General features: G+C 46.6%; 1 protein-coding gene across 1 annotated transcript; it reads right to left on the bottom strand.

Annotated features, from left to right (window-relative positions):
• Positions 1 to 158: 158 nt before the first annotated feature.
• Positions 159 to 27813, bottom strand: ATF7IP2 (activating transcription factor 7 interacting protein 2). The gene is made up of 10 exons (XM_056866219.1): positions 27183 to 27813; positions 25670 to 25806; positions 22734 to 22865; positions 21404 to 21475; positions 20385 to 20524; positions 18584 to 18645; positions 16256 to 16320; positions 13464 to 13509; positions 8775 to 8860; positions 159 to 560 (listed from the first exon to the last, which is right to left on the bottom strand). Exons 1-10 carry the CDS (start codon positions 27811 to 27813, stop codon positions 159 to 161), a joined length of 1773 nt encoding a protein of 590 aa, XP_056722197.1.

The raw sequence follows: 27813 nt of genomic DNA, 5'->3' as shown, positions 1-27813 counted from the left end.
GGGTGAGCGGCAAAGCAAATAAGAAATTTAAAAAAGAGCATAAACAGTTCGCAGAGCGCTGGTCCGGCGGTAAGTGTAAAACGGCACAGGATGCAAGATCCAACCGAAATGTCAGATGTCCAGCTGTTGCCATCGTCCCCGTCCCCCCCAAATAAAAATTATGTGGCAGAAATCAACTGAATATCACAGAAGGGTCCAAAGCGTCCGTAAACATCCTTGGACTGCATGGCAAAGTAACACTTGCCGGATGTGGTGAACTGGGATAAGGAACACGCCATCGGGAGAGGCAGGGCCTTGATTTCATTGGTTTTGATCCAGGCGGATGGAGCGCCCTTGTCCGCGCCCTCGATGCAGATGAATAAATGGAAGCTCTCGATGGGGGCACACCTGGCGTCCGGTTGGCTGACATTCCACTGGAGGGCAATGCCTTTGGGGTTCTGGACCTGGGCGATGGCCAGCTCCAGCTTCTGGGGCGGGAGGGTGTCTTTGAAGCCATTCACGTGCTGTGGGTACAGGCGGATCTTGGGCAGCGGAGGAAGATGGGGAAACGGCGCGGGGATCTAGATGGGCAGAAGCGTCGGTTAAGTTCTGTTTACCAGGCCGACAGCACAAAAGCACCGCAGAAAAATTAACCCTGAACCATGCATCTTTTTTTGGAATGCCAACTTCGCTTCAGAAAACTGCTCTCAGTGACAATGCAATGGCAAACCAGCTCTCTTTTTATTTTTTATTTTATTCAATGTGCACCCGCTCTATTTCTCAGCCAAGAGCGGCTAACAATCGTCAAATAATCCAACACATAAAATTCAACAGGACTGTACACTAAGATCAATTAAAAAATTATAAACAAAGAGCCATTAAACCTCATATGAACTGGCGCCATTAATAGAACACTAGGCCACAGAGAGTCTGGGGGTGGGAATCAGGTCCCCCACCATAATCCTTATAAAGCAATGGCGAATATAAAATATTCTTAAGCAAACTAATATTTGTAGTTTTTAAAAAATGGTCACATATGCATAGGTATATTAGGTTTCATTACAACTAATTTGCAGTGTTATTGATCTCTTAGATATAATGGTGGAGAGGCTCAGTAAATGACATAAGTATAACAGTACTCAAGTTTTGTAATCTAATTAGTTTGTACAAAGGTTATTGTTAGAGTACAATTTTATAGTCCTCCTCTCGGTAAAGTTTTATTCACTTTTAAGATTAGAATTAGACAGTATAGACTGACTTAGTTCTGCTCCATAGGATATTAGAAGAAGATCTTGTTGTAAGCGTAAAGTATTGATTATGTAATAGAATGTGTGCTGTATGTGTTGTTTGAAAATAAAAAAACAATAAATTTTAAAAAAGGACCCTCACCATAATCGAGAAGATGGAAACAGATGGGAAAAAAGGGGCGGGGGGAGAAAGGCATTGTGGATCATCGTTCTTAAAGGATGCTAAGAACTTCACAGAAATTCACAGTTATACTGGACCCAATTTTATTGTCTCAGAAGCAAGTTAATGCAGTTGCAACAAAGGATTTCTTCCAGCTCAGCCTAGCACAACAAAAATTACCGCTTACCCTGATATGGCCTCCTGGATCCACGCCAAAGTGACATCAAGGCTAGACTAAACTCTAGCCTTAGTAGGCAAGTTTTACCATGAATTTGCAAAGTATAGAAACGAGTAAGTAAAAAGCAGCATATTTAATGTTAAAAAGCTAGAACAGTGTAACAAAGGCAAGTTATTGAAATTGAAACAAAATCATATTTGTTTTTACCCAGAAACTGATTGCTTTTTTATAGTTATGTTTTTATTGTGTTTTGTTATGTCGATTTTATTCCATTTGCTTTGTATATTTGTTTACGTATTTATGTTTTTGGAAATAAAAAAGTTAAAAATTATGAAAGAAAAAAAAGACTAGATTACTGTAATGCGCTGTACATGCGTCTCCCCTCCAAATCAACTCAGAAACTCCAACTGGTACAGAATGCTGCAGCCCGGCTATTAACAGGAGCTAGACACGTTACTCCCATTATGTAGTTGCTCCACTGGCTGCCCATCTGTTACTGGGCTCAATTTGAAGTATTTGCTATCACCTACAAAGCTCTTCATAGCCTCAGACCCTCACATCTGCGAGACCGTCTCTCCCCCTATCCTCCACCATGTCAGCTTCGCTGAGCAGGGCCTTCTTGGGGGCCACCCTGCAAATGGGCAAAATCAACAACTGCCCGTCCAGGTGCCTTCTCTGTTGTGGCCCTCACCTTGTGGAATGGCCTGCCTGGGGAAGTCAGTAAGGGTACCGCCCCCCTGGCTTTCCCCAAACTATGCAAAACTCAAGAGGGCTTTTCTACGTAGGCAAGAGGATTGCACAGTACAAAATGATTCACAAAGTTACTTGGACAAATTATTAGGGACGGAAGCCTTGGTACCTACCGTGAAGGCTCTTTCTCTTCCGAGGCGAAGGGCATCTTATTGTTGGGTGTTTTCCCGCTGCTCCCAGGAGGCAGGACCAAAAACGAACTTCCTGTCTCCTTGGCGGGAAGACCGCCCACCAACCTCAGTTACTGGCTTGCCTAGCTCCTAGAGTAGTGCTTAAACAAAAACTGAGAACGGTACACATGAAAGGTAGGAAACAGGGAAGTTAACAAACGTTGAACAGTGAACCTAGATAAACCCAGAGGGTTAACTGGCAAGTGTAGCTCACCACGAGCGGTAACTTAAAAAACTGAATGATACCAACAGGGTATTAGCAAAGTAGTTCTTAAGGATTGAACATCATCAATATTTCGGTAATTTTGCCCATTGGGGCAAGATGTGTCCTAGTCTGTAGATAGGAAGAACTGTTAATCGGGTGGGTCAGATGCCCTTCGCCTCGGAAGAGAAAGAGCCTTCACGGTAGGTACCAAGGCTTCCTTCTCCTCCGAGGCAAGGGCATCTTATTGTTGGGACCTTCTAGAGCTCCCAGAATTGGGTGGGTCAGTTCTCTTCCAGCACATGCTGAAGGACCCTGCGTCCAAAGGCCGCCTGAGCAGATGACCAGGTGTTAATTCTGTAGTGTTTGATGAAGGTGCTGATAGTAGACCAGGTAGCCGCCCGGCAGATTTCATCAACTGGAGCCTGTCGGTTGAACGCTGCTGAGGTCGCTGAGCTGCGAAGGGAGTGAGCAGTGATGCCAACTGGAGGGGTGACCTTAGCGGCCTTGTAAGCCTCTAGAATGCATCGGCGCAGGGTGTAGCTTATGGAAGCGGAAGACATTCTGAGCCCCCTGTTGGGTTTTGAAATGTTGATGAACATAGAATCGGATTTCCTGAATTCCTCAGTTCTATCGATGTAAATTCGAAGGGCTCTGCGCAGATCTAGGGTATGCCACGATTTTTCCGCCTGGCAGGCCGGTTTCGGACAGAACGATGGTAGACAAATGTCCTGGGATCTATGAAAGGAGGAGTTCACTTTAGGCAGGAAGGCTGGATCCAATCTCAAGACGACCTTATCTTTGTGGAAGGTACAGAGGCCCTTATGGATTGAAAGGGCTCTGAGCTCCGAAACTCTGCGGGCCGATGTAATAGCAGTTAGGAACAAAAACTTTCATCCGAAGGAATTGGAGGGGTATCTTCCGTAGCGGTTCGAAGGGAGCCGAGGTGAGCGCCTTCAAGACTAGGTTCAGCTTCCATGTGGGAAAGCGGTGGATGGTCGGAGGACGAATGTGTGTGACTCCTTTTAGAAACGCAGAGATGTCTCTATGTTGAGAGGTAGGAACGCCTTCTACTGAGGGAATAACAGTGGAAATGGCTGCAATTTGTCGTTTGAGGGTGGAGGCCGATAGCTTCAGTCTTACGCCCTCCTGTAGGAATTCCAATATCTTACTGACCCCTGGGTTTAGGGGGTCGACTTTCTTTCTCTGTGCCCACCTGACGAAGGCCTTCCAGGATGCTGTGTAGATCCGCCGTGTAGAAGGCTTACGAGCTTCTAGAATGGTAGTCACCACATCTTGAGAATATCCGCATGCTAAGAGTCTTGAGCGCTCAAGAGCCATGCGGTCAAGCAGAACCACTGGGGTTTTGGGTGGTTCAAGGGACCCTGCTGAAGCATAGTCGGTGTGGTCGGGATCTTCCATGGTTCTTGAATGGAGAGCCTGCGGAGGGTTGCAAACCAGGGTCTCCGTGGCCAAAAGGGAGCTACCAGGATAACCGTGGCTCTCTCCTGCTGGATTTTGCGTAGAACTCTGGGAAGAAGTGGAATGGGCGGGAAGGCGAATAATAGCTCCTGAGGCCAGGGGAGGAGAAGTGCGTCTGTTCCCTCTGCTCTCGGATGGTAGTATCTGGAGAAGAACCGAGGGGTCTTGTGGTTGGTGGCAGACGCGAAGAGATCTATTGTGGGTAGACCGAACCTGTTTGTGATGGCTTGGAATGTCATCTGGTTTAGGGACCACTCGCCCTCCTGTACTGTCTGGCGGCTTAGCCAGTCCGCTTCGGTGTTCAGGACTCCTCTGATGTGTTCTGCTTTTAACGATTGGACGTTGGACTGTGCCCATTCGAAAATCAGAGAAGTTTCCTGGTGGAGGGTCGATGATCTGGTGCCTCCCTGTTTGTTGATATATGCCTTTGTGGCCATGTTGTCTGATCGAATGAGGACGTGGTGGTGTTGAAGGTCGGTGGCAAAGGTCAGCAACGCTAGCCGAACTGCCCGAAGCTCTAGGAGGTTGATGTGGAGTTTCTTCTCCTTCGGAGACCAACGGCCCTGTGCTACCTTGGAGTTGAGGGTAGCTCCCCATCCCTCCAGACTTGCGTCCGTGAAGAGCTGCAGTGGGTCTTCGTGGAGATACTGCTGACCCTTGCGTAGATTGGATGGGTTGGTCCACCAGCGAAGGCTGTTCTTTACAGAGACTGATACTTGGATGAGTTTGTGAGTTTTGCGGGTGATATCCCTTTGGAAGGGCAGGAGCATCCACTGAAGGGGACGAAGGTGGAATCTTGCCCATGGTACGATGTTTATGGATGAGACCATGTGCCCCATGAGCTTCGCTAGAGCCTTTAAGCTGGATCTTTTGTTTAGAATCACGGCCTTGGCCAAGGTGACTATTTTGTGGATTCTTGGCTGAGGAAGGGAGAGAACATTTGTGATTGAATTTATGTGGACTCCGAGATGGATGACTCTCTGGGAGGGTTCCAATGAGCTCTTTGCAAGGTTTAGGACATATCCGTGTTCTTGCAGAACCTGAGCTACTCTCCTGGTGTCCCGTAGGGACTGGTGACGAGATTGAGCACATATCAGGATGTCGTCTAAGTAGGGGTGGACTTGAATCGACTCCTGCCTGAGGGATGCCATGATGGTGACAAGGATCTTGGAGAAGACTCGGGGCGCTGAGGAAAGTCCAAAGGGGAGTGCCCTGAACTGGTAGTGTTCCTGGGCGTAGGCAAAGCGGAGGAATCGTCTGTGGATAGGGTGGATGGGGACATGAAGGTAAGCTTCTTTGAGGTCCAGCGCCGTCATGAAAGTTCCAGGGAGGAGGGATTCCACAATGGAACGCAATGTTTCCATACGAAAACGCTTCTTTTGGATCCTGCGGTTCACAAACTTCAAGTCCAAAATTGCCCTCCAGTCCCCATTTGACTTGGGGACCGTGAAAAAGATGGAGTATACTCCCTGAAACCTCTCCCGGGCTGGGACCGGCTCTATGGCTGCCAATTGCTGCAGATGAAGAATGGCCTGAAGTGTTCTTAGTTGTTTCTTTTTCTTTGTTGGCCATGGGGAAAGGATAAAGCGATCCGGAGGCGGAGTGGAAAATTCCAGGAGGTAGCCCCTGGAGATAATAGGCATAACCCAATTGTCGGGGTTTGATAGTTCCCACCTGTTTGCGAACGCCTGTAACCTTCCCCCTATGGGGAGAGAAGTGGAGTCATTGGGAGTTTGACTTAGAGAACTTGTCAGGTTTATCTGAACGTGACTGTTGACCTTGTCGAAGGAATCTGCCGCCCTTGCGAAATGGCCGGAGGCTATTGTGGTTGCCCCAGGATCCTTTTCTGGATTCAGACCTGTACCTGAAGGGGGCTCTGGGGGTACGAAAGGACTGATATCCGGATGGGCGGTTGTCCTTCTTCAGTTGTTTCGGCATCACGTGTCTTTTATCTCTAGTTTCCACTAGGATTTTATCCAACTTTTCTCCGAATAGTCTTCCCTCTTGAATGGGGTAGGCCATCAATGAAGTCTTGGCTTTAAAATCAGCAGGCCAAGTTCTGAGCCATAGGGCTCTTCTCACGGAGGTCACGGATGCCATGGACTTGGCTGAGAAAGAAATTGCATCTAAGGATGCATCTGCCATCAGGGAGGTTGCCTTAAGGACCCTTTCCAATCCAGCCGACACCCGGTGGTTCTCCTCAGGGACCAGCTGTATAAGTTTCTTTAACCAGAGATAGGATGCTCTGGCAAAGATAGAGGTGGTTGCATTCGCTTGGATGGCCATAGCAGCAGCCTCGTGGGCCTTCCTGGTTGATTCTGCCTTCCTGTCTAATTGATCCCTGATGGAGCCAACGCCATCCTCAGGGACTAGGCCAGGGTTTTGTAAATCAATAACAGGTGCCTCCACTACAGGGACCTTAAGAAGGCTCATGGCATGAGGTGCCAGGGTGTAATTCTTTTTGACTCCAGCAGGGATTTGTTTACCTGAAGTGGGGTTATCCCATTCGTATTTGACTGCCTGCAGAAAAAATTCTGGGAAAGGTACCGTGTTAGTTTGGGTCTTCTTTCTAGGGAAGCACTCCTGCACCCCTCGTTTGCGCTTTGGGGAAGGGTCCTCTAAGGCTTCCTGATCCTCATTGAGGTCCAGTGCCAGTAGGGCCTTAGCTAAAAGATTCTGAAAGTCGTCCCCAGAAAACAGTCTTGGCTGTTGCTCATCTGAAGGCAAGATGTCTTCGTCTGAGTCATATTCCCCATCTTCGCGTTCGTTTGGGTCTGAGGACTGATCCTCTTCCGAGGAAAGGGCCTCATCCTGAACCACTGTGGCCTGCATTGAGGCCTTCTTGGCCGCCTTGGTAGGCCACTTAGAGGTAGAAGGGCCAGGTTCTGGTTCATCTCTATCTGTGCTAACTGGGTAAGAAGAAGAAGAATGTGGAGAGGTTTGTTGCACCACCCAGGGAAAGGGGGGGAAAAGCCTCATCTGGAAAGCTTGAAAGGCTTGCCATTGCCTCTGCAGGGCCAAGTTAACTAAATCGTTAGCCTCATCAGTGGAATACATTCTCCCCTCACCCACAGAGCTCAAAGGGGGGGGATGCCACCTCCCGCCTGGAGCCCTCCTACCGGTAACCCGACGAAGTTCAAAGGCTGCACCGAGGTCGCAGGCTGAACTGGAGCCGTCTTTTTTGCGGTCGCATTGACTGTGGGTCTAGAGGAAGCAGTCTTCGGTTTGTTGGAGCGCCTCTTTCTCTTTTGCGCGCCTGAGAGCGGCGCAAGCTTCGGCGCTGATTTTCGCGCCTTTTTTCTCTGTGGCGCGGGCTCTCCCTCTTCCCCTGAATGCGCTTCCGCGGCTCCCTCCCGCTCCAAAGGACCACCGGGGCGGTCATTGGAGGGGTTCTGGGCGGAATGGACCAGCCCCCCCGCTTGGTAATCTTCCACGGAGAGGAGGTCATCCTCCCTCCCCGAAGCTCCGTCGGCCATTTTGGTTGGCTGGCCGGTGCCTTAAGCCCCGCTCTGACCCGCGCTAGCGGGGAGAGGGGAACGAAGAAAAAAGGGGGGGGAACGGAGACGAACGAAACAGCAGGGAGACAAACAAGGAAGACTCACGGTACAGACGAAATCGAATAGGTATGGGAAAGGAGGCTTTGGAATCTAGGTTGAGCTAGAGCTAATGAAGGTCGCTGCTCTCCGGAACAAGGCAGGACAAAGAACTGAGGTTGGTGGGCGGTCTTCCCGCCAAGGAGACAGGAAGTTCGTTTTTGGTCCTGCCTCCTGGGAGCAGCGGGAAAACACCCAACAATAAGATGCCCTTGCCTCGGAGGAGAATGTGGTCTACACCAAAGCTTCTTAAACTGTGGGTTGCAACCCCATATGGGGTCGTGTAACTGAATGTGGGGGGTTGCAAAAAAGTTGGCAACAGTATGCAAATTAGTATGCAAATCAGCTTTAGTCTTTAATGGTAAAATTATATGTATACCAAAGAATTGTTTTTAAATAAATTCCTTTATGATTTATTATCAGTAAATGATTGATTTGTATACCTATTTTATTAACCTATATACCCGGGGTCGTGTAAAAAATTATCGGGTGAAAAGTGGTTGCGAGTGGAAAAAGTTTAAGAAGCCCTGGTCTATACTACTCTGTATAGTTTGCTGTTAAGTTGGATCCTACTATGTAATTTTGTGTCATTTAATGTGTCACGTTAACATTTTACTTTGCTTCAGTTCTGTTTTCTAAATTTCCAGTCGGTTTGACAACTCAAACCCTATTTCGTTGTTTATTGGATGTCCCATCTGTCGATTGTATCAACTCGCTCTGGGTAATCTGCCTTGAGTCCCGGTGAGGAAGGGGGACTATAAATAACATAAATAAATACATTTTTCTGGCATTGTATAAATGTTTTAAAACATGCATCACGCAAGTTACTGCCTGGGTAAAACTGGATACTTTGCAAGACTATGGGGGGTGGGAGGAAATTGTGTGTGGCATGTTTAAATTTCTATAGAGCGGGCATCCGGCCCACAAGCCATTAATACTAGAAGGCCAGAATCCTGGAGCACGCATCAGAACCCACGGACTGTGACAAAATAATTCATTCTAAAATCTAATACCTTCTTTGACGGCTTCGCCATTGGCTGGGGTGGCAAGGACGTGGTGTTTTCCAGTGGTGGATTTGCTTCGACTGAGATCTCTTTTTCTTTTCCTTAAAAAGTAAAATACATCAATATAGCACTTAAAAAAACCCCACATTTTTCCACGTACCAACCTCCCCCAGAATTACCGACATCCCGTGCTTCCTTCCACAGTGGCTAAAAATACCATACTAATGACAGCTAATCTCAGCTAGGGTTGCCGACCTCCAGGTGGTTAATAAACCAACACTTGTGCTGCAGGTTAAATAAGGCAATAAAAATCAGCAGCAGCAGTGGCCAAATGAATAGTAAAGACTATATCAGTGTGTGCATAGAATAGCTGTATCAAATACAAGAAAACATAACAACCAATAAGTAATCCTGGAAAAACCTATGAGAGAGTCATCACGAATCAATATACAACTAAGAATATACTTCTAACTAGTCCGACATGGACTATGTAACAAATCAGTCCATAGTAAAAGTGGGTCCATAGTAGGGCTTTTGAAAATATTGAATAAATGCAAATTCAGTAAATTTCTGGTTTGGGTTTACCAAGTCCACAAAATCCGGGAGGTTGGCAAAGCCGAATTTGCCATTCCCAAATATCCGGCTTTTTTTAGCAATGTCTTTCCATGGCTCCTTTGGGGGCATTTTTGCAGGTAGAGGTCCCAAATTTTTAGGGTAGATGGAAGGGACTCTCCTTGCAAGAACCCCCAAGTTGGTAAAGATTGGGTCAGGGGGTCCAGAGTTATGGAGTCTGGAAGGGGTCGCCCCCATCCTCCTCCATAGAAATGCATTGGCAAAGTGGCTGTGTTCAGACTCTTATCTCTTCAATGTATTCAATGGAGAAGCTGGGCTTTAAATGGTAGGAAAGTTCCCCCCAAACCTCCATAGAGACAAAGTGTATCAAATTGTATCTCTATGGAGACACCGGGTAAACTTTCCCACCCACCGTTTAAAGCCTGGCTTCTCCATTGAAATCCTATTAAAGAATCTGACCACAGCCACAATGCATTTTTTATGGATGGGGGCGACCCCTTCCAGACCCCATAACTCCGGACCGCCTGACCCAATCTTTACCAAACTTGAGAGTTCTTGCAAGGAGAGTCCCTTCTAGCTACCCTGAAAATTTGGGACCTCTATCTGCAAAGATGCCCCCCCAGGAGCCACAAAAGGGTTTAAATGGCCAAATTATTAGGGAAACCCGAATTTAAAGCCGAATTCCTACCTTTACCGGTATAGGGGAATTCAGCATTCGAGTTTTCCCGAATAAAAAAAGGCCAATAAACCTGAACCTGAATTTTAACGAATGTTTTTATTTCAACAGCCCTAGTCCATAGGCACTTGATGATACTAGCCACCTCTTGGAAGTCCGCCAAAGAGCATCTCCGTGATTGTTTGTAAATACTGTAGAATGTGTCCTCGGAATAGCTTGCCAACGTGTGAATCAGCAATTGAGGAAGTGTATACGAAATAAGGTTTTATCGGATTCTTATCTTGTGGTGACCGGCTTTGCAGCGACGTTCAGTTTCCACTTCATCACCTTCACCTCTGGGCTTCAATACAGCGCATAGATTAAGTTGCTACACGTTTATTATGGACTAATTTGTTACATAGTCCATGTTGGACTAGTTAGAAGTATATACTTAGTTGTATGTTGGTTCGTGATGACTCTCTCATAGGTTTTTCCAGGATTGCTTATTGGTTGTTGTTATTCTATCATTATGAGAAGACAAAAGTCACTGGAAAAGACAGTCATACTAGGAAAACTTGAGGGCAGCAGGAAAAGAGGAAGACCCAACAAGAGATGGATTGACTCAATCAAGGAAGCCACGGCCCTCATTACATTTATAGTTACGGCCATTGCCCAGCACAAAACAACAGTGCAGTGCAAGTACCCATACAACACCAATAAACACAACAATAAAAAGGGAAAACAAAAATACAGAACAACCAAAAACAAACTGATCAAACACACCATCAACATGACATGGTACCAGATAAACACTGTACATTATATATTGTGCCCTGCTTCACCCTTCACTTGTCATCTGATATGTCACTAATAGTATAACCCTTTTGCTTTGAACATTCCTTTTAATAATGGCCTTCCAGCAAAATTTAGCTACATCATAAGAAATAGCAGGGTTTTTATCTTCAAGCAGAAATTGGATAATTAATCTTTCTTCCATTATAGGTTGATGCAAATAACCATATTGTTGTAACCAGGGCTCGATTATAGATCTTCTAAATTCCTCATAGAGTTCACAATATAATAGAAAGCCTCCTCTGCTCTTGCTGTACACACGCATTTTCTCATCTCTCTGGGTTGATTTAGAAATCTACCCAGAAGAACAGCTGAAGGGAGTGCATCAAAATGTGCTCTCGAGAATGCCCATCTCAGTTGGGGTAAAGTAATATTGGAAAGGTATGGAGCTGAGACTTTGCCACCACCAGATAATAAATTCTTATATACCCCAGAAAGTTGTGCAATTTCCGACTGGAGCGCCGCATCACACAAGCATTGATGGACCATGGTTTTTGCTCTGTTCAGCCCTAGATCCATCAAACTCCCATGGTCAATGTCAATTGAGGAAAGTTTTTGAACTGACCATTGTGGTTACAGCGAGCCACGACCCTGAGTTTGCAAGACCTGAGCAAGGCTATTAAGGATAGGACGTTTTGGAGGACATTGATTCATGGGGTCGCCAGGAGTCGGAAGCGACATGACAGCACTTAACACACACAATTATTCTATGTATACACTGATACAGTCTTTACTATTCATTTGGTCATTGCTGCTGTTGATTTTTGTAACCTCCAGGTGGTGGCTGGAGATCTCCCACTGTAACAACTGATCTCCAGTCAATACAGATCAGTTCACCTGGAGAAAACGACCGCTTTGGCCATTGGACTCTATGGCAATGAAGTCCCTTTCCAAACCTCGCCCTCCTCAGGCTCCACCCCAAAAATCTCCAGGTATTTCCCAACCTGGAGCTGGCAACCTTAGTCACAGCACTACATCAACTCACCACAGAATCGCACTAGACGCTTACATTTACACTGTGTGAACTTGTGCTACGTGAAATATTTTTATCTATATGTACATCCATCCCTCTCCTAAAAAATTTCAAGGCAGCTTCCAAATAAATTCACATAAAACAATAACTGTAAGAGGACCAAACGATTTTAGACATCTAAAATCAGCAGCAAAAAATTTAAATCTTTAGAATGGGGTTCTCCAATGTGGTGCCTGAGGGTTCCAAGGCACCTGCCAGTACTTTCCATGGCGCCTGCTGCATCAAGGTGGATTGGGGACATTGTAAGGCAGGATCTGTTACTGTCTGCCCTTATTCAAAAGAAGAAGAGTTGGTTTTTATACCGTTTTTCTCTACCTTTAAGGAGTCTCAACCCGGATTACAATCTCCTTCCCTTCCTCTCCCCCCAACAGACACCTTTTGAGGTCGATGGGGCTGACAGAGTTTGGAGAGAACTGTGACTGGCCCAAGGTCACCCAGCAGGCTTCATGTGGAGCGGGGAATCGAACACGGTTCACCAGATTAAAGTCCACCGATGAGAGTCTGCCTCTCGTGTGGACGAGTGGGGAATCAAACCTGGTCCTCCACATTAAAGTCCACCACTGGCTCTGAGAACCAGCGTGGTGTAGTGGTGAAGAGAGGTGGTTTAGAGTGGTGGAGTCTGATCTGGAGAACCGGGTTTGATTCCCCACTCCTCCACATGAGCGGCAGAGGCTAATCTGGTTAATTGGATTTGTTTCCCCACTCCTACACACGAAGCCAGCTGGGTGACCTTGGGCTAGTCACACACTCTCAGCCCCACCTACCTGACAGGGTGTCTGTTGTGGAGAGGGGAAGGGAAGGTGATTGTAAGCCGGTTTGATTCTTCCTTAAGTAGTAGAGAAAGTCAGCATAGAAAAACCACCTCTTCTTCTTTACCACACCATGCTGGATTTCCCACTGGAAAATCAGGACTGGTAAGCACCTGGGCTTTCCTTAGTGGTGGTTCCATTCACCCTTCAGGCTTTCCTTCTACCCAGGAAGTGTGAGTTCTGATCAGCTCCACCTCCTGAGGCAGCCATTTTGGGTTTGGCTCCGACTCCTCAAGCAGCCATTTTGTGGTGTCACGCACCACCCACTCTCAAAATTCAAAAGTCACCCATGGGTACAAAGAAAGGTTGGGCGCCCCTGCTTTAGAAAATGAATGAAGTCGCATCAGAACAACAATTAAGCTCGACCGAAACTGGTAACAGGAGTTCAATTAAGGCAGAGATCTGGGAAGTCTACTAAATAAAATGATACAGGTTGAGTATCCCTTATCTGGACATCCAATATCCAGGCTGACCTGAAAACCAGACTTTTTGAGCCAGCATGCAGGCCCTGAGTAGCACACCAATTTGCATTCTGATGGTTCAATGTACACAAAATTATTAAAAATACTGTTTAAGATGACATTCAGGCTATATGTATAAAGAGTATATGAAACATATATAAAACATAAATGAATTTCGTGTTTAGACTTGGGTCCATTCCCCAAGATATCTCGTTATGTATATGCAAATATTCCAAAATACGGAAAAATCCAAAAATATGGGACGCTTCTGGTCTTAAGCGGTCTGGATAAGGGAAGAATCCAGTCCTTCCTCACCTGGATTAGTATCGTCTTCATCCGTCAAATCAATCAGGAACGTGTTCTGCAAAGAGGGCAGAATTTGATGAAAGGCGGACTTATTCCCCCCATATTTTAATAGCAGCATTTTGCTGAAAAAGCAATGAGTGAGTTACTCAAACGAAGAGCACCAGGATCCTAGAAGGGCCACTGCATTTTTATCCCACTCTTGCCCCAAAGAGAGCCTCGTCCTCCCCTCTCCATGTTAATCCAGAACTATAGTGTTGGAAGGGGCCATTATAGACCCCCTGCTTCACACAGCGACCCTGGAATGCTGGAATGAGAAAGACTGGCCCAAGTTCACTGGGTGGGTGGGGTCTAGGACCAGGTACTGTGGCGCCGGGCCGGGGCTCAGAGGTAGATCATCTGCTTGGCAAGCAGAAGGTCCCAGGTTCAATCCCCAACATTTCCAGTTAAAAGAAGCAGGCAGTTGGTGATATGAAAGAGACCCTGGAGACCTGCTGCTGCCAGTCAGAGCAGAGAAGACTGATCTTGATGGACTGATGGTCTGATTCAACAGAAGGCAGCTTCACATGTTCAGGGAGGGACTGTGGCTCAGTGGTAGAGCATCTGCCTTGTATGCAGAAGGTCCCAAGTTCAATCCCCAGCATCTCCAGTTAAAAGGACCCCGTAGGAGGTGATGTAAAAGACCTCTGCCTGAGACCCTGGAGAGCCGCCGAGTAGGTAAGACGGACCCTTGAGGGACCCAGGGTCTGATTCAGTACTGATTCAGCAGAAGGCAGCCTCATGTGTTTTTGCGAAAGACAGCACCAGGAATGGAACTGTCATCTCCCTTAACCTCAGTCCACCCACTCTGAGCGGATCATTTGCTCTCTGGATTGGATCTTTATTTCATTTATTGAGAGAATTTGTGTGCCACCTACCGATCCCAATTCACTGACCCACTGTTTGTAAACACAGAATGGCTCTCTGATGAAATCAGGACATCCTATCTTATGACCACACAACACCCAAAAGTAACTGAATCAGTTGCGAGGTTCTTACAGTTAGCAATCAGGTATCTCTGGGCATGGAGTAGGGGTCACTGGGAGTGTGTGTGTGTGTGGGGGAGTTGTGAAATTTCCTGCATTGTGCAGGGGGTTGGATAAGATGACTCTGGTGGTCCCTTCCAACTTTATGATTCTATTCTATGATTCTATTCATGGTGTGTAGCTTTCCTTAATGGCTGATTTGGAATGGTTTTATCCAATTTTATTTATTTGTACTCAGATTTATCCTAATGTCGCTTCCTCCTTTTTATATGCCAATAAAAGCTTGTGTTGTGTTCCACCTCCATGGAACGTGCTTGAGGAGGCTTGCAAAATAAAAACAAAAAACATTAAACCGTCTTCAACGGGCATTCCATACGTGAGGGGCCACCCCAGAAAATACCCTGTCTCTGGTCGCTACCTGGCTTGCCACGGAGAGCAGGGCTTGTGTGGCAGATCATAACTAGCGGTCTGGGAGAGTAAGTGGCATTTTGAGTTTTCGCCTGAGCTTAGCAGTGTAACATCCACACACCTTCGTGCTGGGGAAATGGATCTTCTAACGTGGGGGTGTTGAACTAATTTGTCACAAGGGCTGGATATGACATAAATGTCACTTGGTTGGGCCGAGACACGCCTTGCTGGCCTAGATCGAGGGGTGGTGGTGGTGGCTTCCTCGGCTAGCTCGTGGGCCAGTTAAGAGCTCTCAAGGGCTGTTGGGCATAATCACTTCTCAAGTGAACTCTGCCAATAAAGAACTTTATCAATATGCCACTTCTGCTGCCAGAACTGTCTATGCTAGATATTGGAAATCTAACACAATACCAGCTATCACATAATGGAACAGTAAACTTTTGGATTTTAATGGCCAGGCTAACTTACTTGCTGAAAATGAATTCTATGGATGAATTTATGACAAAATGGCAACCTTTGTATGATTATTACTCATGCACCATGAACGCTTAGAGAACTAATTTAGAAATTACTTAATGATTGCAGATGGTAACACTTATATGCTTAAGACGAATGATATTTTGATATGATAGTATTTTAGACAGTACAATGCTTGGAAGATTAATTTGATTTGACCTTTTTCCCCATATCCCTTTTTTTTTATTTTCTGTACCCTCTTATAAAAACAATAATAATAATTTAAAAAAGAGCTCTCAAGGGGCCAGATCCGGCCCGCAGGCCTCATGTCTGACAACCCTGTTCTAACCGCTCTCTGTAATAACTGCCTCCCCACCCCTTCTGTTCGTAAACCTGCATGCAAATTCCTCTGCCCACTGTGTTATACTGTATGCGCTTGAGATGCTGAAAAGCTCACGCTGCGATTCTCAAATGCCTGTCCGGCAATACTGCTGCTGCCCTTTAACAGCAAGATCCTTTGTTGTTTTGGCTGCAGCAGACTTCAAAAGCGTCCCCTCTGGAGTTTGTCCTTACAGTGATACCGAGCACACACAAAAAAAAACCCATTGGAAGTCTTTTTCTACTTAGCTATATTGTCACTGAAAAGGTACTTACGGGAATTAGGAGGGAAAGAATAAAACACAGTTGGGTAAAATTTGGCTCGTGAGAGGGAAGGTTCAACTTTTTATAGCTACGTAGGACGTGGCCGGAAAGATTAGCAGCAAGTAAGTAGCATCTACTTTGCTATGGCGATAAAGCGAAACGCCACAACTGTTCATAATCCAGACCTCCTTTCACTAAGGGATAAGGAAAAGGAATTAAATTTGGGCTGCGGCAGAGCAGAAAAAGAAAGAAAAAAAAATGTTTAAAACTGACCTGAGGCGCACGTGGGGCTTCAGTTGAGGCGTGTGCATTTGAAGATGCTCCCTTCTGCGGAACATCTGTGGAAAATGGACAAAGCTTTACCTTAACGTTCTTAAATTCAACTGACAAAAGCATTCAGGTTTTTTCTGACAAATGTGGAAGGTAGGCAAGGTGGCCAGCTTGTCTAGAGGCAAATCGGCGCCTGCTGACGGCACGGTTCCAAACACGAGGGCAGCTTCATAACAGGCAGCAGGATCGAAGAGGACAAGCGGCCGATGGGCGCATTGCTACAGCCAGGTCAGGATACATAATGGCATCATATCAAGACTGGTTCATCCTTTGTGGCCTAGATTCAAAACTGGTGCTTTTATTTCATTTGTTTACGTACTTCATTTATACCCCACCGGGTTGGTTTCCCCACTCCTCCACATGAAGACTGCTGGGTGACCTTGGGCTAGTTACCGTTCTCGCCAAACTCTCTCAGCTCCACCTACCTCACAAGGTGGCTGTTGTGGGGAAGGCGATTGTAAACCGCCTTCAGACTCCTTAAAGGTAGAGAAAAAGCAGGATTTAAAAACCAACTCTTCTTCTTCCCAATGGGGAACCAGAGCAGTTTACAATATTCTCCGTCTCCATTTAAACCTCTCAACAACCCTGTGAGGTAGGCTAGGCTGTGAGTGCATGACTGGCCCCTAGACACCCAACAAACTTCCACAGCTGAGCAGGGATTTCAAGCAGTCTCCCAGGTTCTAGTCTGACATTGTAACCACTACACCACGCTGTCTTAAATAATAATTCCTTTTTTTCTTTCATATTTAATATCACAACTTTCAGCCCAGAGACCCTGAAGCCTTCACAGAAGACTCTGTGAGACTTCTAACCCCTGCCTCTTAAAACCGCATTAACATCCCAACACAGGAGATTATTTCCATGAATGGATTTCCAGAAGGGAGCTGAAGAGAAACAGTGGGGTGTAGTGGTTAGGAGCGGCTGACTCTAATCTGGTGAACAGGGTTTCGATTCCCCTCTCCTCCACATGAGCGGCAGACTCTAATCTGGAGAATCGGTTTTGATTCCTCCCCATGAGCGGCAGACTCTAATCTGGAGAATCGGTTTCAATTCCCCACTCCTCCACATGAGCAGCAGACTCTAATCTGGAGAACTGTGTTCGATTCTCGCTCCTCCTCATGAAGCCTACTGGGTGACCTTGGGCCAGTCATGGTTCTCTATGAACTCTCTCTGTCCCACCTACCTTACAGGGTTATCTGTTGTGGGGAGAGAAAGGGAAGGCCGCTTTGAGACTCCTTACGGTAGAGAAAAAGCAGGGTTTAAAAAAACAACTCTCTCTGAAGGAAAGTGGCTTAAATCTAAGATGACCCTCTTAGCTTGGCAGAGAACTGAGGTCAAGAGTTTGATGATGGAACTTGAATCATTGAGCTTCTGTCCTACAGATTTCAATGGACTCTAGGTGCAAAATGAGCACCTGTATGCAAATGAGCATTTAGGTGTAACTTGATTATAACTTTCAGCATACCTTCAAAGTGGCATACGGATAGTCACAGCCTTATCTTTACCAGACAGCAGATAAGATTAAATGATAGTCATGAGAACATACAAAAAGCGTAAAATCAATGGAGTAATCAAAGATCTTACAGAAGAATATAAATCACAACTGAACAAAAAATGGGCTAGTGTTTCTGTCTTTGCCTTTCCACCCGGGCAGACTCTCTGTTTGACTGGGGTATTTAAAAATCTGCCAAATCATTAATTGAGGGGTAAGGCAGTACGTCTAGCCAAGAAGAAAAGCCTTCGAAAGGTTGGGATGGTTAAGAATTTGAGATAGCCTGGGAGCACTGGAAAAGATGGGGTGCTCGGTCCCCAGAAAGAGGGTGTGCATTTCCTTCTGGCATCACCACATAGTTCAAGATGGTCCCTTCGTTCTAAATCTGTATCTTATTCATTACTAAAGGCACGTCTGAGGGAAAACTTGGATAGGAAATCTGCAAACTTGAGTCTTTCGTCTACTGTCTGTGTCCAAGAAGACACAAAAGGGTCAAGCACCCTTACATTACCGCTGGTCTACAGCAATGGTCTTCAATGAATCGTGCACACATATAAACTATCGGACAAGCTTTTCAGCAAAGAAAATAAAGGGTGCTTTTGATTAAGGCGTGGCTAGAGTCCTCACCTAAACACATTTCTGGCCTCCACCAGATGCGTTTTATTTTGATGGGGGGGAAATAGAAAAATATAAGCAAAATATTTAGGTTCCCTTTAGCCATATTCTGTTAAAACCAGTGTTTTAAAAATACATTCAACACAGATCTTCAGTCTTTATACCTGCTGAATTCCCAGCTTGGACACCAGGGGTTTCCACGGCGAGGCACATTTCCTTGGCAGAACTGACCAAAAAACCAAAACAACAAATTATTGGGCAGATACAGAAAGTAGCAAGGGTGCTAAATGCCTCGTTTGCTTTCGCCTTAAATTGTTTTATGCTTCTCAGGAATTCTGGCACCATTCAGGAATTCTCTGTCTCTCCTGTGTATAAACACTGCAAATCACAAAAACCAGGGGTGTGAAAACTTCTCATCAACACAGAGATATCACACGGGGTCGGGAAATACTGCCAACTGGCATCGGGGGCATTTGCTTGGCTGCCCTTCTTCAAAAAAGGATTTTCAAAGCATCCCATGAGCATTCCACATAAATTCCCCCCCCCTCAAAAAAACCTATCTGCTCAGCACAGAGGCGGTGGGGCAGAGAAACCGTGCCAAGATTTGAAAACGTGCCCTTCCTGATTTTGCAGTGCCATCTCTAGGTGCGAAACCCAAAGTTCTGACACCTGGGAACTCTGGTTGGGCATAACGGCTTACATCTGGGCTGTCAGTCATGACACCACTGTGGCTTGCTCCTGCAGAAGGGCTGAGCATGCGTTGTGGATTTTGCAATAGCCCTGCAAACACACAAACAGCTTTTTGGTCACAGTACGCAAGACCGTGAGCGGCCTCTTACGTTTTTGCCCTCTCTCGCCTCTTCACCCTGATTCGCCTTTCCTTAATGTGCCCCCTGCCATGTCCCTAGGAGTGACCAGGCCAAGGTCAACCAGTAAGCTTTCCTTGTCAAGTGGAGATCTGAATCCAGCCCAGAAACTTGAACCAACACCCAAATCGCAAGATGTCATAGTTCTGCTGTACACTGCAGTGGTCAGGATGCACCTGGAGTCCTGCGTGAAGTTCTGGAGGCCTCACTTCAAAAAGGATGTGGACAGAATGGAGCGGGTGCAGAGGAGAGCTACGAGGATGACCAGGGGCCTGGAGACCCAGCCCTACAGGGAAAGGCTGAGGGACTTGGAACGTTCAGTCTGGAGAAGAGGAGGTTGAGGGGGGACAGGATTGCTCTCTTGAAGTATTTGAAGGGCTGTCACTTAGAGGAGGGCAGGGAGCTGTTCCTGTTGGCAGCAGAGGATAGGACTCCGTCTACATATTAGGAAGAACTTTCTAGCAGTTAGAGCGGTTCCTCAGTGGAACAGGCTTCCTCGGGAGGTGGTGAGCTCTCCTTCCCTGGAGGTTTTGAAGCAGAGGCTAGATGGCCGTCTGTCAGCAATGCCAATGCTATGACCTCAGGCAGATCATGAGAGGAAGGGCATCTTGGCCATCTTCTGGCCATAGAATAGGGGTCACTGGGGGGAGTTAGTTGTGAATGTCCTGCATTGTGCAGGGGGTTAGACTAGATGTCCCTGGTGGTCCCTTTCAACTCTGCGATTCTAGTATTCTAATCTTGTCACTCTCAATAATGGGTTTAAATTGCGGGAGGAAAGGTAACGGCTGGATATTAGGAAAAGTTTTTTACAGTTAAGAGTAGTTCAGCAGTGGAATGGGCTGCCTCAGGAGGTGGTGAGCTCCCCCTCACTGGTAGTCTTTAAGCAGAGGCTGGACAAGCACTTGTCAGGGATGCTCTAGGCTGATCCTGCATTGAGCAGTGGGTTGGACTAGATGGCCCCTATGGCCCCTTCCAACTCTATGAACTCTACCCATGACACCACACTGCTACCATGAGATGGCAAGCTTGCTTTTTTGCAACACTGTCCATGCAACTAATAGAGGCCCAACTGCTCTGCTGTCTGCAAAGACATACCTACCTTCTGGCAGTTTTGGAAGGAGTTTCCCCAGCCTCTACTGGCTGACCTTTCGATGGGATGGATGGATCGTTTGGACTGCCGGGAAGGGGCTTGACCATATTTAATATGGTAACTTTTTCTTGTACAACTGGAAGATTTGCCTGAGGGAGAAAAAGTGCATGTTGTGACTTCCCGCAGCACAACATGAACAAATAAAGCTAGATTCTTCCACCCACCCTCCCCCTTGGAACTAGGATGATCAACTGCTTCCCAACAAAACCCTACACTGACTTCACCGGTTGCTGATTGACATCTCAGCCAGCTGCCAGGAGAACTTGGTTTCTCTTTAGCAACTTTCGGGAACTTCTTCTGGAAATAAAGACGTTGAGATTCATGCCAGAAGCTGGCATGAAAGTTGCTGAAGAGAGATTTAATCGATTGTGTGGCAAGCACTATTCCCACCAACATGAAGATTTGGTTTTTCTATGCCGACTTTCTCTACCACTTAAGGAAGAATCAAACCGGCTTACAATCACCCTCCCTCCCCCTCCCCACAACAGACGCTCTGTGAGGTAGATGAGGCTGAGAGAGCTCTAAGAGAGCTGTGACTAGCCCAAGGTCACTCAGCAGGCTTCATGTGTAGGAGTGGGGAAAACCAACCTGGTTCACCAGATTAGAGTCCACTGCTCATGTGTAGGAGTGGGGAATCGAACCTAGTTCTCCAGATTAGCGTCCACTGCTCATGTGGAGGAGTGGGGAATCAAACCACTGTTCTTAACCACTACACCATTATGGCTCCTACGTAACATCTGGGCAGGCAGGGTGGCAAGCACAGTTTCCCCACCCCAATGTGCCTATCTGCACAACCGCACACTATTTATTTATTACTGAAACATTTCTTTTAAAAAAACAGAGTAAAAAGCCAGGCTTAAAAAATAATTTATATTCCCCTCCTGCCTCCGCTAAGGCTCTGGGCAGCAAACCAAAAATAGAAAAACAATAATCTAGAACCCGGCAATGCTGCAGGGTAGACTGCCTACCTTTTTGGGCAACTGGGTGTTCTGGAGGTCCGCTATAGAATTCACACGCCTGTCAAGCCGAGATATTTTCTTCTGCAAGGGAAGAGACAGAACCGGTTTGGGCTGGGTTGTGTTAGAATCATAGGATCACTTGGAAGGGACCACCAGGGTCATCTAGTCCAACCCCCTGCACAATGCAAGAAATTCACAACTACCCCACACCCCCACTGACCCCTACTCCATACCCACAAAATTGCCAAGATGCCCTCCCTCTCATCATCTGCCTAAGGTAATAGGATCAGCCTTGCTAACAGATGGCCATCTAGCCTCTGCTTCAAAACCTCCAGGGAAGGAGAGCTCACCACCTCCCAAGGAAGCCTGTTCTACTGAGGAACCCCTCTAACTGTTAGAAAGTTCTTCCTATTGTTTAGACGGAAACTCTTTGATTTAATTTCAACCCGTAAGTTGTGGTCCGACCTTCTGGGGCAACAGAAAAAAACTTGGCACCATCCTCTATATGACAGCCCTTCAGGTACTTGAAGATGTTATGGAGTCAGATCCACGGCACCAATGCAAACTACAATCTAGGCAATGGGACAGACAGCTGAAGGTTGGGCAGATCCATTCCAACAGGGAAGCACAAATCAGATGCTCCGCGCTGCCCTTTGGCCTCCACAGATTTTTTCTCTCTGATAGTGCCTGGTTCCTATTGGCCAGGAATGAAGTTTTCCTTCAGCCTGACTTTCATTTTTTTCCTACCATCTAGCTCCACCCCTTCCTCTCCCCACAACAGACACCCTGTGAGGTAGGTGGGGCTGAGAGAGTTTGGAGAAAACTGTGACTGGTCCAGGATCACCCAGCAGGCTTCATGTGGAGGAGCGGGGAATCGAACCCGGCTCACCAGATTAGAGTCCACTGCTGTTAACCACTACACCACGCCAGCTCTCCATTTGACTCATCTCCGTTCTGTCCTTACAACAACCCAGCGAGGATGGTTAGGCAACTGGCCCAAGGTCCCCCAGCAAGCTTCCCTGGCAGAGTGCTTGAATTCAGTTCAATGAACTGGATTACTGCTATTTAAAGTTGCCACAAGAGAAAACCTATGCTGCTAAATCGAAAGAACAAGAAAAAAATATTCAGCACACAGGCTACTAGTAAATTTAAAGATGCCAATCATGATCATTCTGTGGTGTTTGAACTGGTGGATAGGCACACAAGAGAGAGACTGATCAATGAAGCAAAGGAAAAATACAACAGTAGAGATCTCCTTGCCTGCCTGTGGCCTGATACATTATTAATAGGCGCTGCACACAAATGGCATGCGAAGTCGTAAAACCAAAAGCCGCCTTACTATAATCCGGATCGTTATTTCTTCGTGCTTCCGCAGACACTGCGTGTGATCGATTCTTTCGTTCAACTGCTGCACCTTGCGATCCAGATCTCCCATCACATTATCTACGTGACGGTGAATTAAGCACCTGACCTGCAATGGGGGAGGGGAGGAGCACATGGAATTTTACACTTGGAAAATCAGCACTATTCCTATTTGGGGGCTGTACTTAGCAGGAAGACGTTCTAAAGCCCTCCAAGGGGCGATGCAGGAAAGATATGTTTATTTGAGGTAAGTGAAATTTTGGACTTTGCACAAGATTCCTTCCTGACTTTTCATTTTTTATCATTCATACTGTATTCTACACGTCTTTTGCAATGACTGATGCATAAGACCATAAAGAAAAGCCTTGCTGGATCAGACCCAAGCCCATCAAGTCCAGCAGTCTGTTCACACAGTGGCCAACCAGGTGCCTCTAGGAAGCCCACAAGCAAGACGACTGCAGCAGCATTTATCCTGCCTGTGTTCTGCAGTACCCAATATAATAGGCATGCTCCTCTGCTACTGGAGAGGATAGTTATGCATCATGACTAGTATTTATTTTGACTAGCAGCCATGGATAGTCCTATCCTCTGTGAACATGTCCACTCCCCTCTACATCCTGGGGCAGGGAGTCCCACAATTTAACTGTATGCTTTTAGGTATGACATGATATCACTGTTGTGATGTGGTTTCTTATTCCGGCCTTTTTAGTAATGCCCACTCACATTTTAGTGCAATTAAAAAAACACACCTCCCAACACTTCCTTGCCATCTTTGGCTGCCTCTTGCTCTGTACTCAAGCTATGTTTGAACTTTGATTGCCCACAGGCCAGGATCCAAAGCACAATAAATTTCATGCATCCACAGTAAATCTGTACTTGTATTTGCTGACTGTTCCCCAGATCACAGGGAAACCTGTTTTTGAAATGAATTGGGATTCTGTGGTTCAAAATGCCAAAAATCTCATGAGGAACATACAAAGTGAGATTTGTGGGATTTCAGCCTCCCCCCTGCCTTGGCCTTCAAATCACTTATGGTGACCACCCATGGGGTTTTCAAGGCAAGAGATGTTCAGAGGTGGTTTGCTATTTCCTGGCTCTGTGTAGCAACCCTGGACTTCCTTGTGGTCTCCCATACAGGTAAAAACCAGGGCCGACCCTGCTTAGCTTGAGATCTGAGATCAGGCTAGCCTGGGCCATCCAGATCACAGCAAGAGACGAACAGAGGTGGTTTGCCATTGCCTGCCTCTGCATAGCAACCCTGGACTTCCTCTGTGTTCTCCCACCCAAGGACTAACCCTGCTTAGCTTCCGAGATCCATGAGATCCGGCTTGCCTGGGCATCTCAGCCATACACTCAAGTAAAAGTAAACACCGCTACTCCTCAAGACACACAATAACTTCACTGACAGAGGCCAAGTCCACTCACATAAGAGGAGAGGACAACATACATCCTGGATGGGCCAGGCGAGCCCAATCTCCTCAGATCTAAGAAGCTAAGCAGGGTGAGCTCTGGTCAGTACTTGGATGGGAGACACCAAGGAAGTCCAGGGTCGCCATGCACAGGCAGGCAACAGGAAACCACAGGAAGCCAGCTGAGGCAGCCCTCCCACTCCCAATCTGGGCCCGGCCCCGACCAAGTGACATCTTTGTTGTATCAGGCCCTTGTAACAAAATAGTTCGCCATCCCCGCCCTAAAGAGTTGCCGTAAGCTGACTGCGACTCAATGGCACTTCCCACTTCCACCACCGTACCTGTGTTTGGGGGGGGGGGGGGGTATCACTGTGATCAGCCTTGAGTCAGGTTTTAGAGAAAAATAAGCTAAAATGCCGCACTGTATTAAATGTTTCCCACAGTTACTTGGATAAATTACTAGGGACTGTGGTCTATACTACTGTGTATAGCTTGCTGAAACTAGGATCCTACTATGCAATTTTTGCAACATGTAATGGGTCATATTAAATACTTAAGCTCTGCTTCGGTTCTGTTTTTAGACTTCTGGTGGGTTCTACAACCCTCACTCCTATTACATCATTCATTTCTGTGTTTTTTTGAGCAACTTTGGAGCAAAAGGTTCAATTCCTCTTACAGGATTCTGACCCTCAGCATACTTATCCTGTTACTTGTTTTTTGAAGGCTGCAGAGAAGAGTCGAAGGGAGGTGTTTTTAGAGATGGGTCTTATTTAAGTTTTATTGTTCAAGACCTCGGTCTAAGAACAGGGGGAAAGAGAAAGAGCATAGTTCATTGCATATCCCATCCTGTTGATTTTTTTTAACTTGCTCTGTGTAATCTGTCTTGCGTCCCAAATAAAAAAAAATGTTTTCTCCTCATTGATGAGAATTTGGCACTAGAGGGGTGAGCTTGACGCTGACAAAGCGTAAGGCCCTGAGAGCTCTTATCCGGCCCATGAGGCAGCCACACCCCCACTCTCAATCTGGCCTGGCTAGGCAAGGCCCGGCCTGACCAATGGTATGTCCTATCTGGCCCTCATAACTATTGAGTTCCAAACCCCTGGTGCAGGCGTAAGAAATGAAACACCCTGAACTGGCTGAATCTAGACAGAGACCTCCCCCCACAAACACACTTCACATAGCAATATCATCACAAGGCCGCAGCATTACCTTGAGCGTTTTCCAGCCCCAGGGGGGCTTGAGGCAAGCTATCAAAACAAAAACAGCAGGCCATTACGCAAAATGGGAAGAACGGACAGCGGCATTCAGAAGAAGTCCTCAGAGCATATCAAGGACGACCAAAGAGCACAAGTGCCACATGCGGAACAGCTTCCTGGGTTTAGCTCCCTCTTTAATTCGGGTTTCGTCGCAGCCAAGCAAACGCACCCCAGACAGTTCCACAGAACAACTACGCCTAAACATGCCCCCCAAAACCAAGCTTTTTGGTTAAGCCAAGCCGACTTACCCTGTCCAGTCCTGACTGGCTCTTGTCTGAGCGCGTACCGGACAACTCCCCGGTGTCACTGGTTTCGTCGGCTGATTTCCTGCGCTTAGAACCGACCTCTTTACATTCAGAAGGCCTCCTTTTTCTCAAAGCGTCATCTTGAAGACAAAAGAATTCACCGAGAGATTTGGAACAACACATTTCAATGGATACAGGTGAAGCCTGACCTACGTGGAATTAATGCTCCCGGGAAAAGTTGTTCCTGTGAAAAAGTTGTTCCTGAGGGACCCCGTGGAATGACAACAGGGGTCCTCAGCAGGAAGGGGAAAATGGCAGTTTAGAACTATAGAATCATAGAGTTGGAAGGGGCCATACAGGCCATCTAGCCCAACCCCCTGCTCAATGCAGGATCAGCCTGGAAGCAACTCACTTTTGCCACAAGGCCCCAAGCATAATAACGCAAAAGGCAGGTCTCCAATCCACCTTCCGCGCAAGGCGGAGATCTGCCGCTTCCTTTTGAAACAAGGCCTTTGTGTTTTCGGGACTAGAACGCAGAGCAACGCCCAGAGTTCTCGAACATTTGGGTGAACGGCTTGTCTGCATCTGGTCCTCCAAGCAACCAATTATCCCAGGCGTTCCTGGGCAGAATGGGGGGGGGGGGAGGCGGCAGGCATACACCCATGATAAAAAGCTCTTGGAAGTTTGTGCATGCAATTTGTTTGCACCTGATGAAGTGGGCCGACAACCTGTATTGGACTGCGCTGCAAATATTAATTACAACCTTGTTTCAATGCCCAAAGTTAGTTTCTGATTTGGGGCTGAACTGGCATCTTTGCTAGCATCAGAAAACAACTCGTCACCCTCCTCTATATGAGGAGGGTACTTGAAGAGGTCCTTGTACAACTTCTAATTTGATTGATGCCATCACATGCCTTCCCCCTTCTACACTGGACAAACAGGCCAGTCCCTGCGACAAAGACTGAATGGACATAAGTCTGACATCAGAAACCACAACATTCAGAAACCAGCGGGGGAACATTTTAACCCTCCAGGACATTCAGCTGTTGATTTAACAGTAGCGGTTCTCTTACAAAGAAATGTCAAAGAGAGACTGCTGAATTACAACTAATAATGAAGCTCAAGACTATGCATTCTCCTGGACTGGATAGGGATCTGGGATTCCTGCCTCATTACCAATGCTGATTTCTCCATGCCTACTTACCCCTCTACATATCACACCTAACCCAATCACGCCTGCTAAAGTCATTTACCTGGTACTGACATTTACATTGCCATTGTGTGCCTAATTCACTCTTCTCTGCTTAAGGACAGATGGACTCACATTTTAGTTGTATCTGAAGAAGTGAGCTGCAGCTCATGGAAGCTCACACCCTGCCAGAAATTTTGTTTGTCTTTAAGGCGTTACTGGACTCTGGCTCTTTTCTACTGCTATTGACAGACTAACACGGCTACCCATCGTGACACAGCTCTTCAGACATACTTCTGGAATCCATTAAAAGATCAGCACGCTTACCAGGCAGCGTATTTCCTTCCTGGAGCAGGCAGCTGCCATGTTCTTGTTCTAACTCTGCAGTAGCAGGATTTTCAGGCATCTCTTCTGTCTTCTCTGTTTTACCCAAGGAAGGTGTGTCACTAGTAAAAGAAGCTACTGAGGAAGTCAGTTCTTCTGGATGGTCCAGGGGCTTACTGGTGGGTTTGGAATATAAACGCACTTCCACGGGCTTCGAAACTGGAGAACCAGAGTCTTTTTTGTACAAGGTATACAGCAGGTCTTCAAAACACCTGGTGTTCAAAAACTGTTTCACGTCAGTGTTTGCTTTACAACCGTTATAGGGAATGTCCCTGGACACATCTGGATTGTCGTTATAAATGCTGATTTCAGAATTGACAACCAGCTTAGCTACCGGCTCCTTGGCTGACGTCTGTTTTAATTCAAGATCAGTGTTCGTTTCTTTGCAAGTAGTGTAATTTAAGCAGTTCTTTCCAATCATTTTTAACTGCACGTAATTATCCACGCTGTAGGTGTCACTTCCAGCCTTCCCCAGTCTGTGAAGATTTTTCAGGATTTCCATCTGCTTTCGACTACTCAGGGTCATTGTTTTTCTTGCACGTAACGGCTTTTTGACGGGCACATCTGGATCCAT

Source organism: Euleptes europaea, chromosome 21 (genome assembly GCF_029931775.1).
Source record: "Euleptes europaea isolate rEulEur1 chromosome 21, rEulEur1.hap1, whole genome shotgun sequence".
NCBI lineage: Eukaryota > Metazoa > Chordata > Lepidosauria > Squamata > Sphaerodactylidae > Euleptes > Euleptes europaea.
The sequence above is the reverse complement of the archived record's forward strand: the minus strand, read 5'-3'. Positions and strand labels throughout refer to the sequence as shown.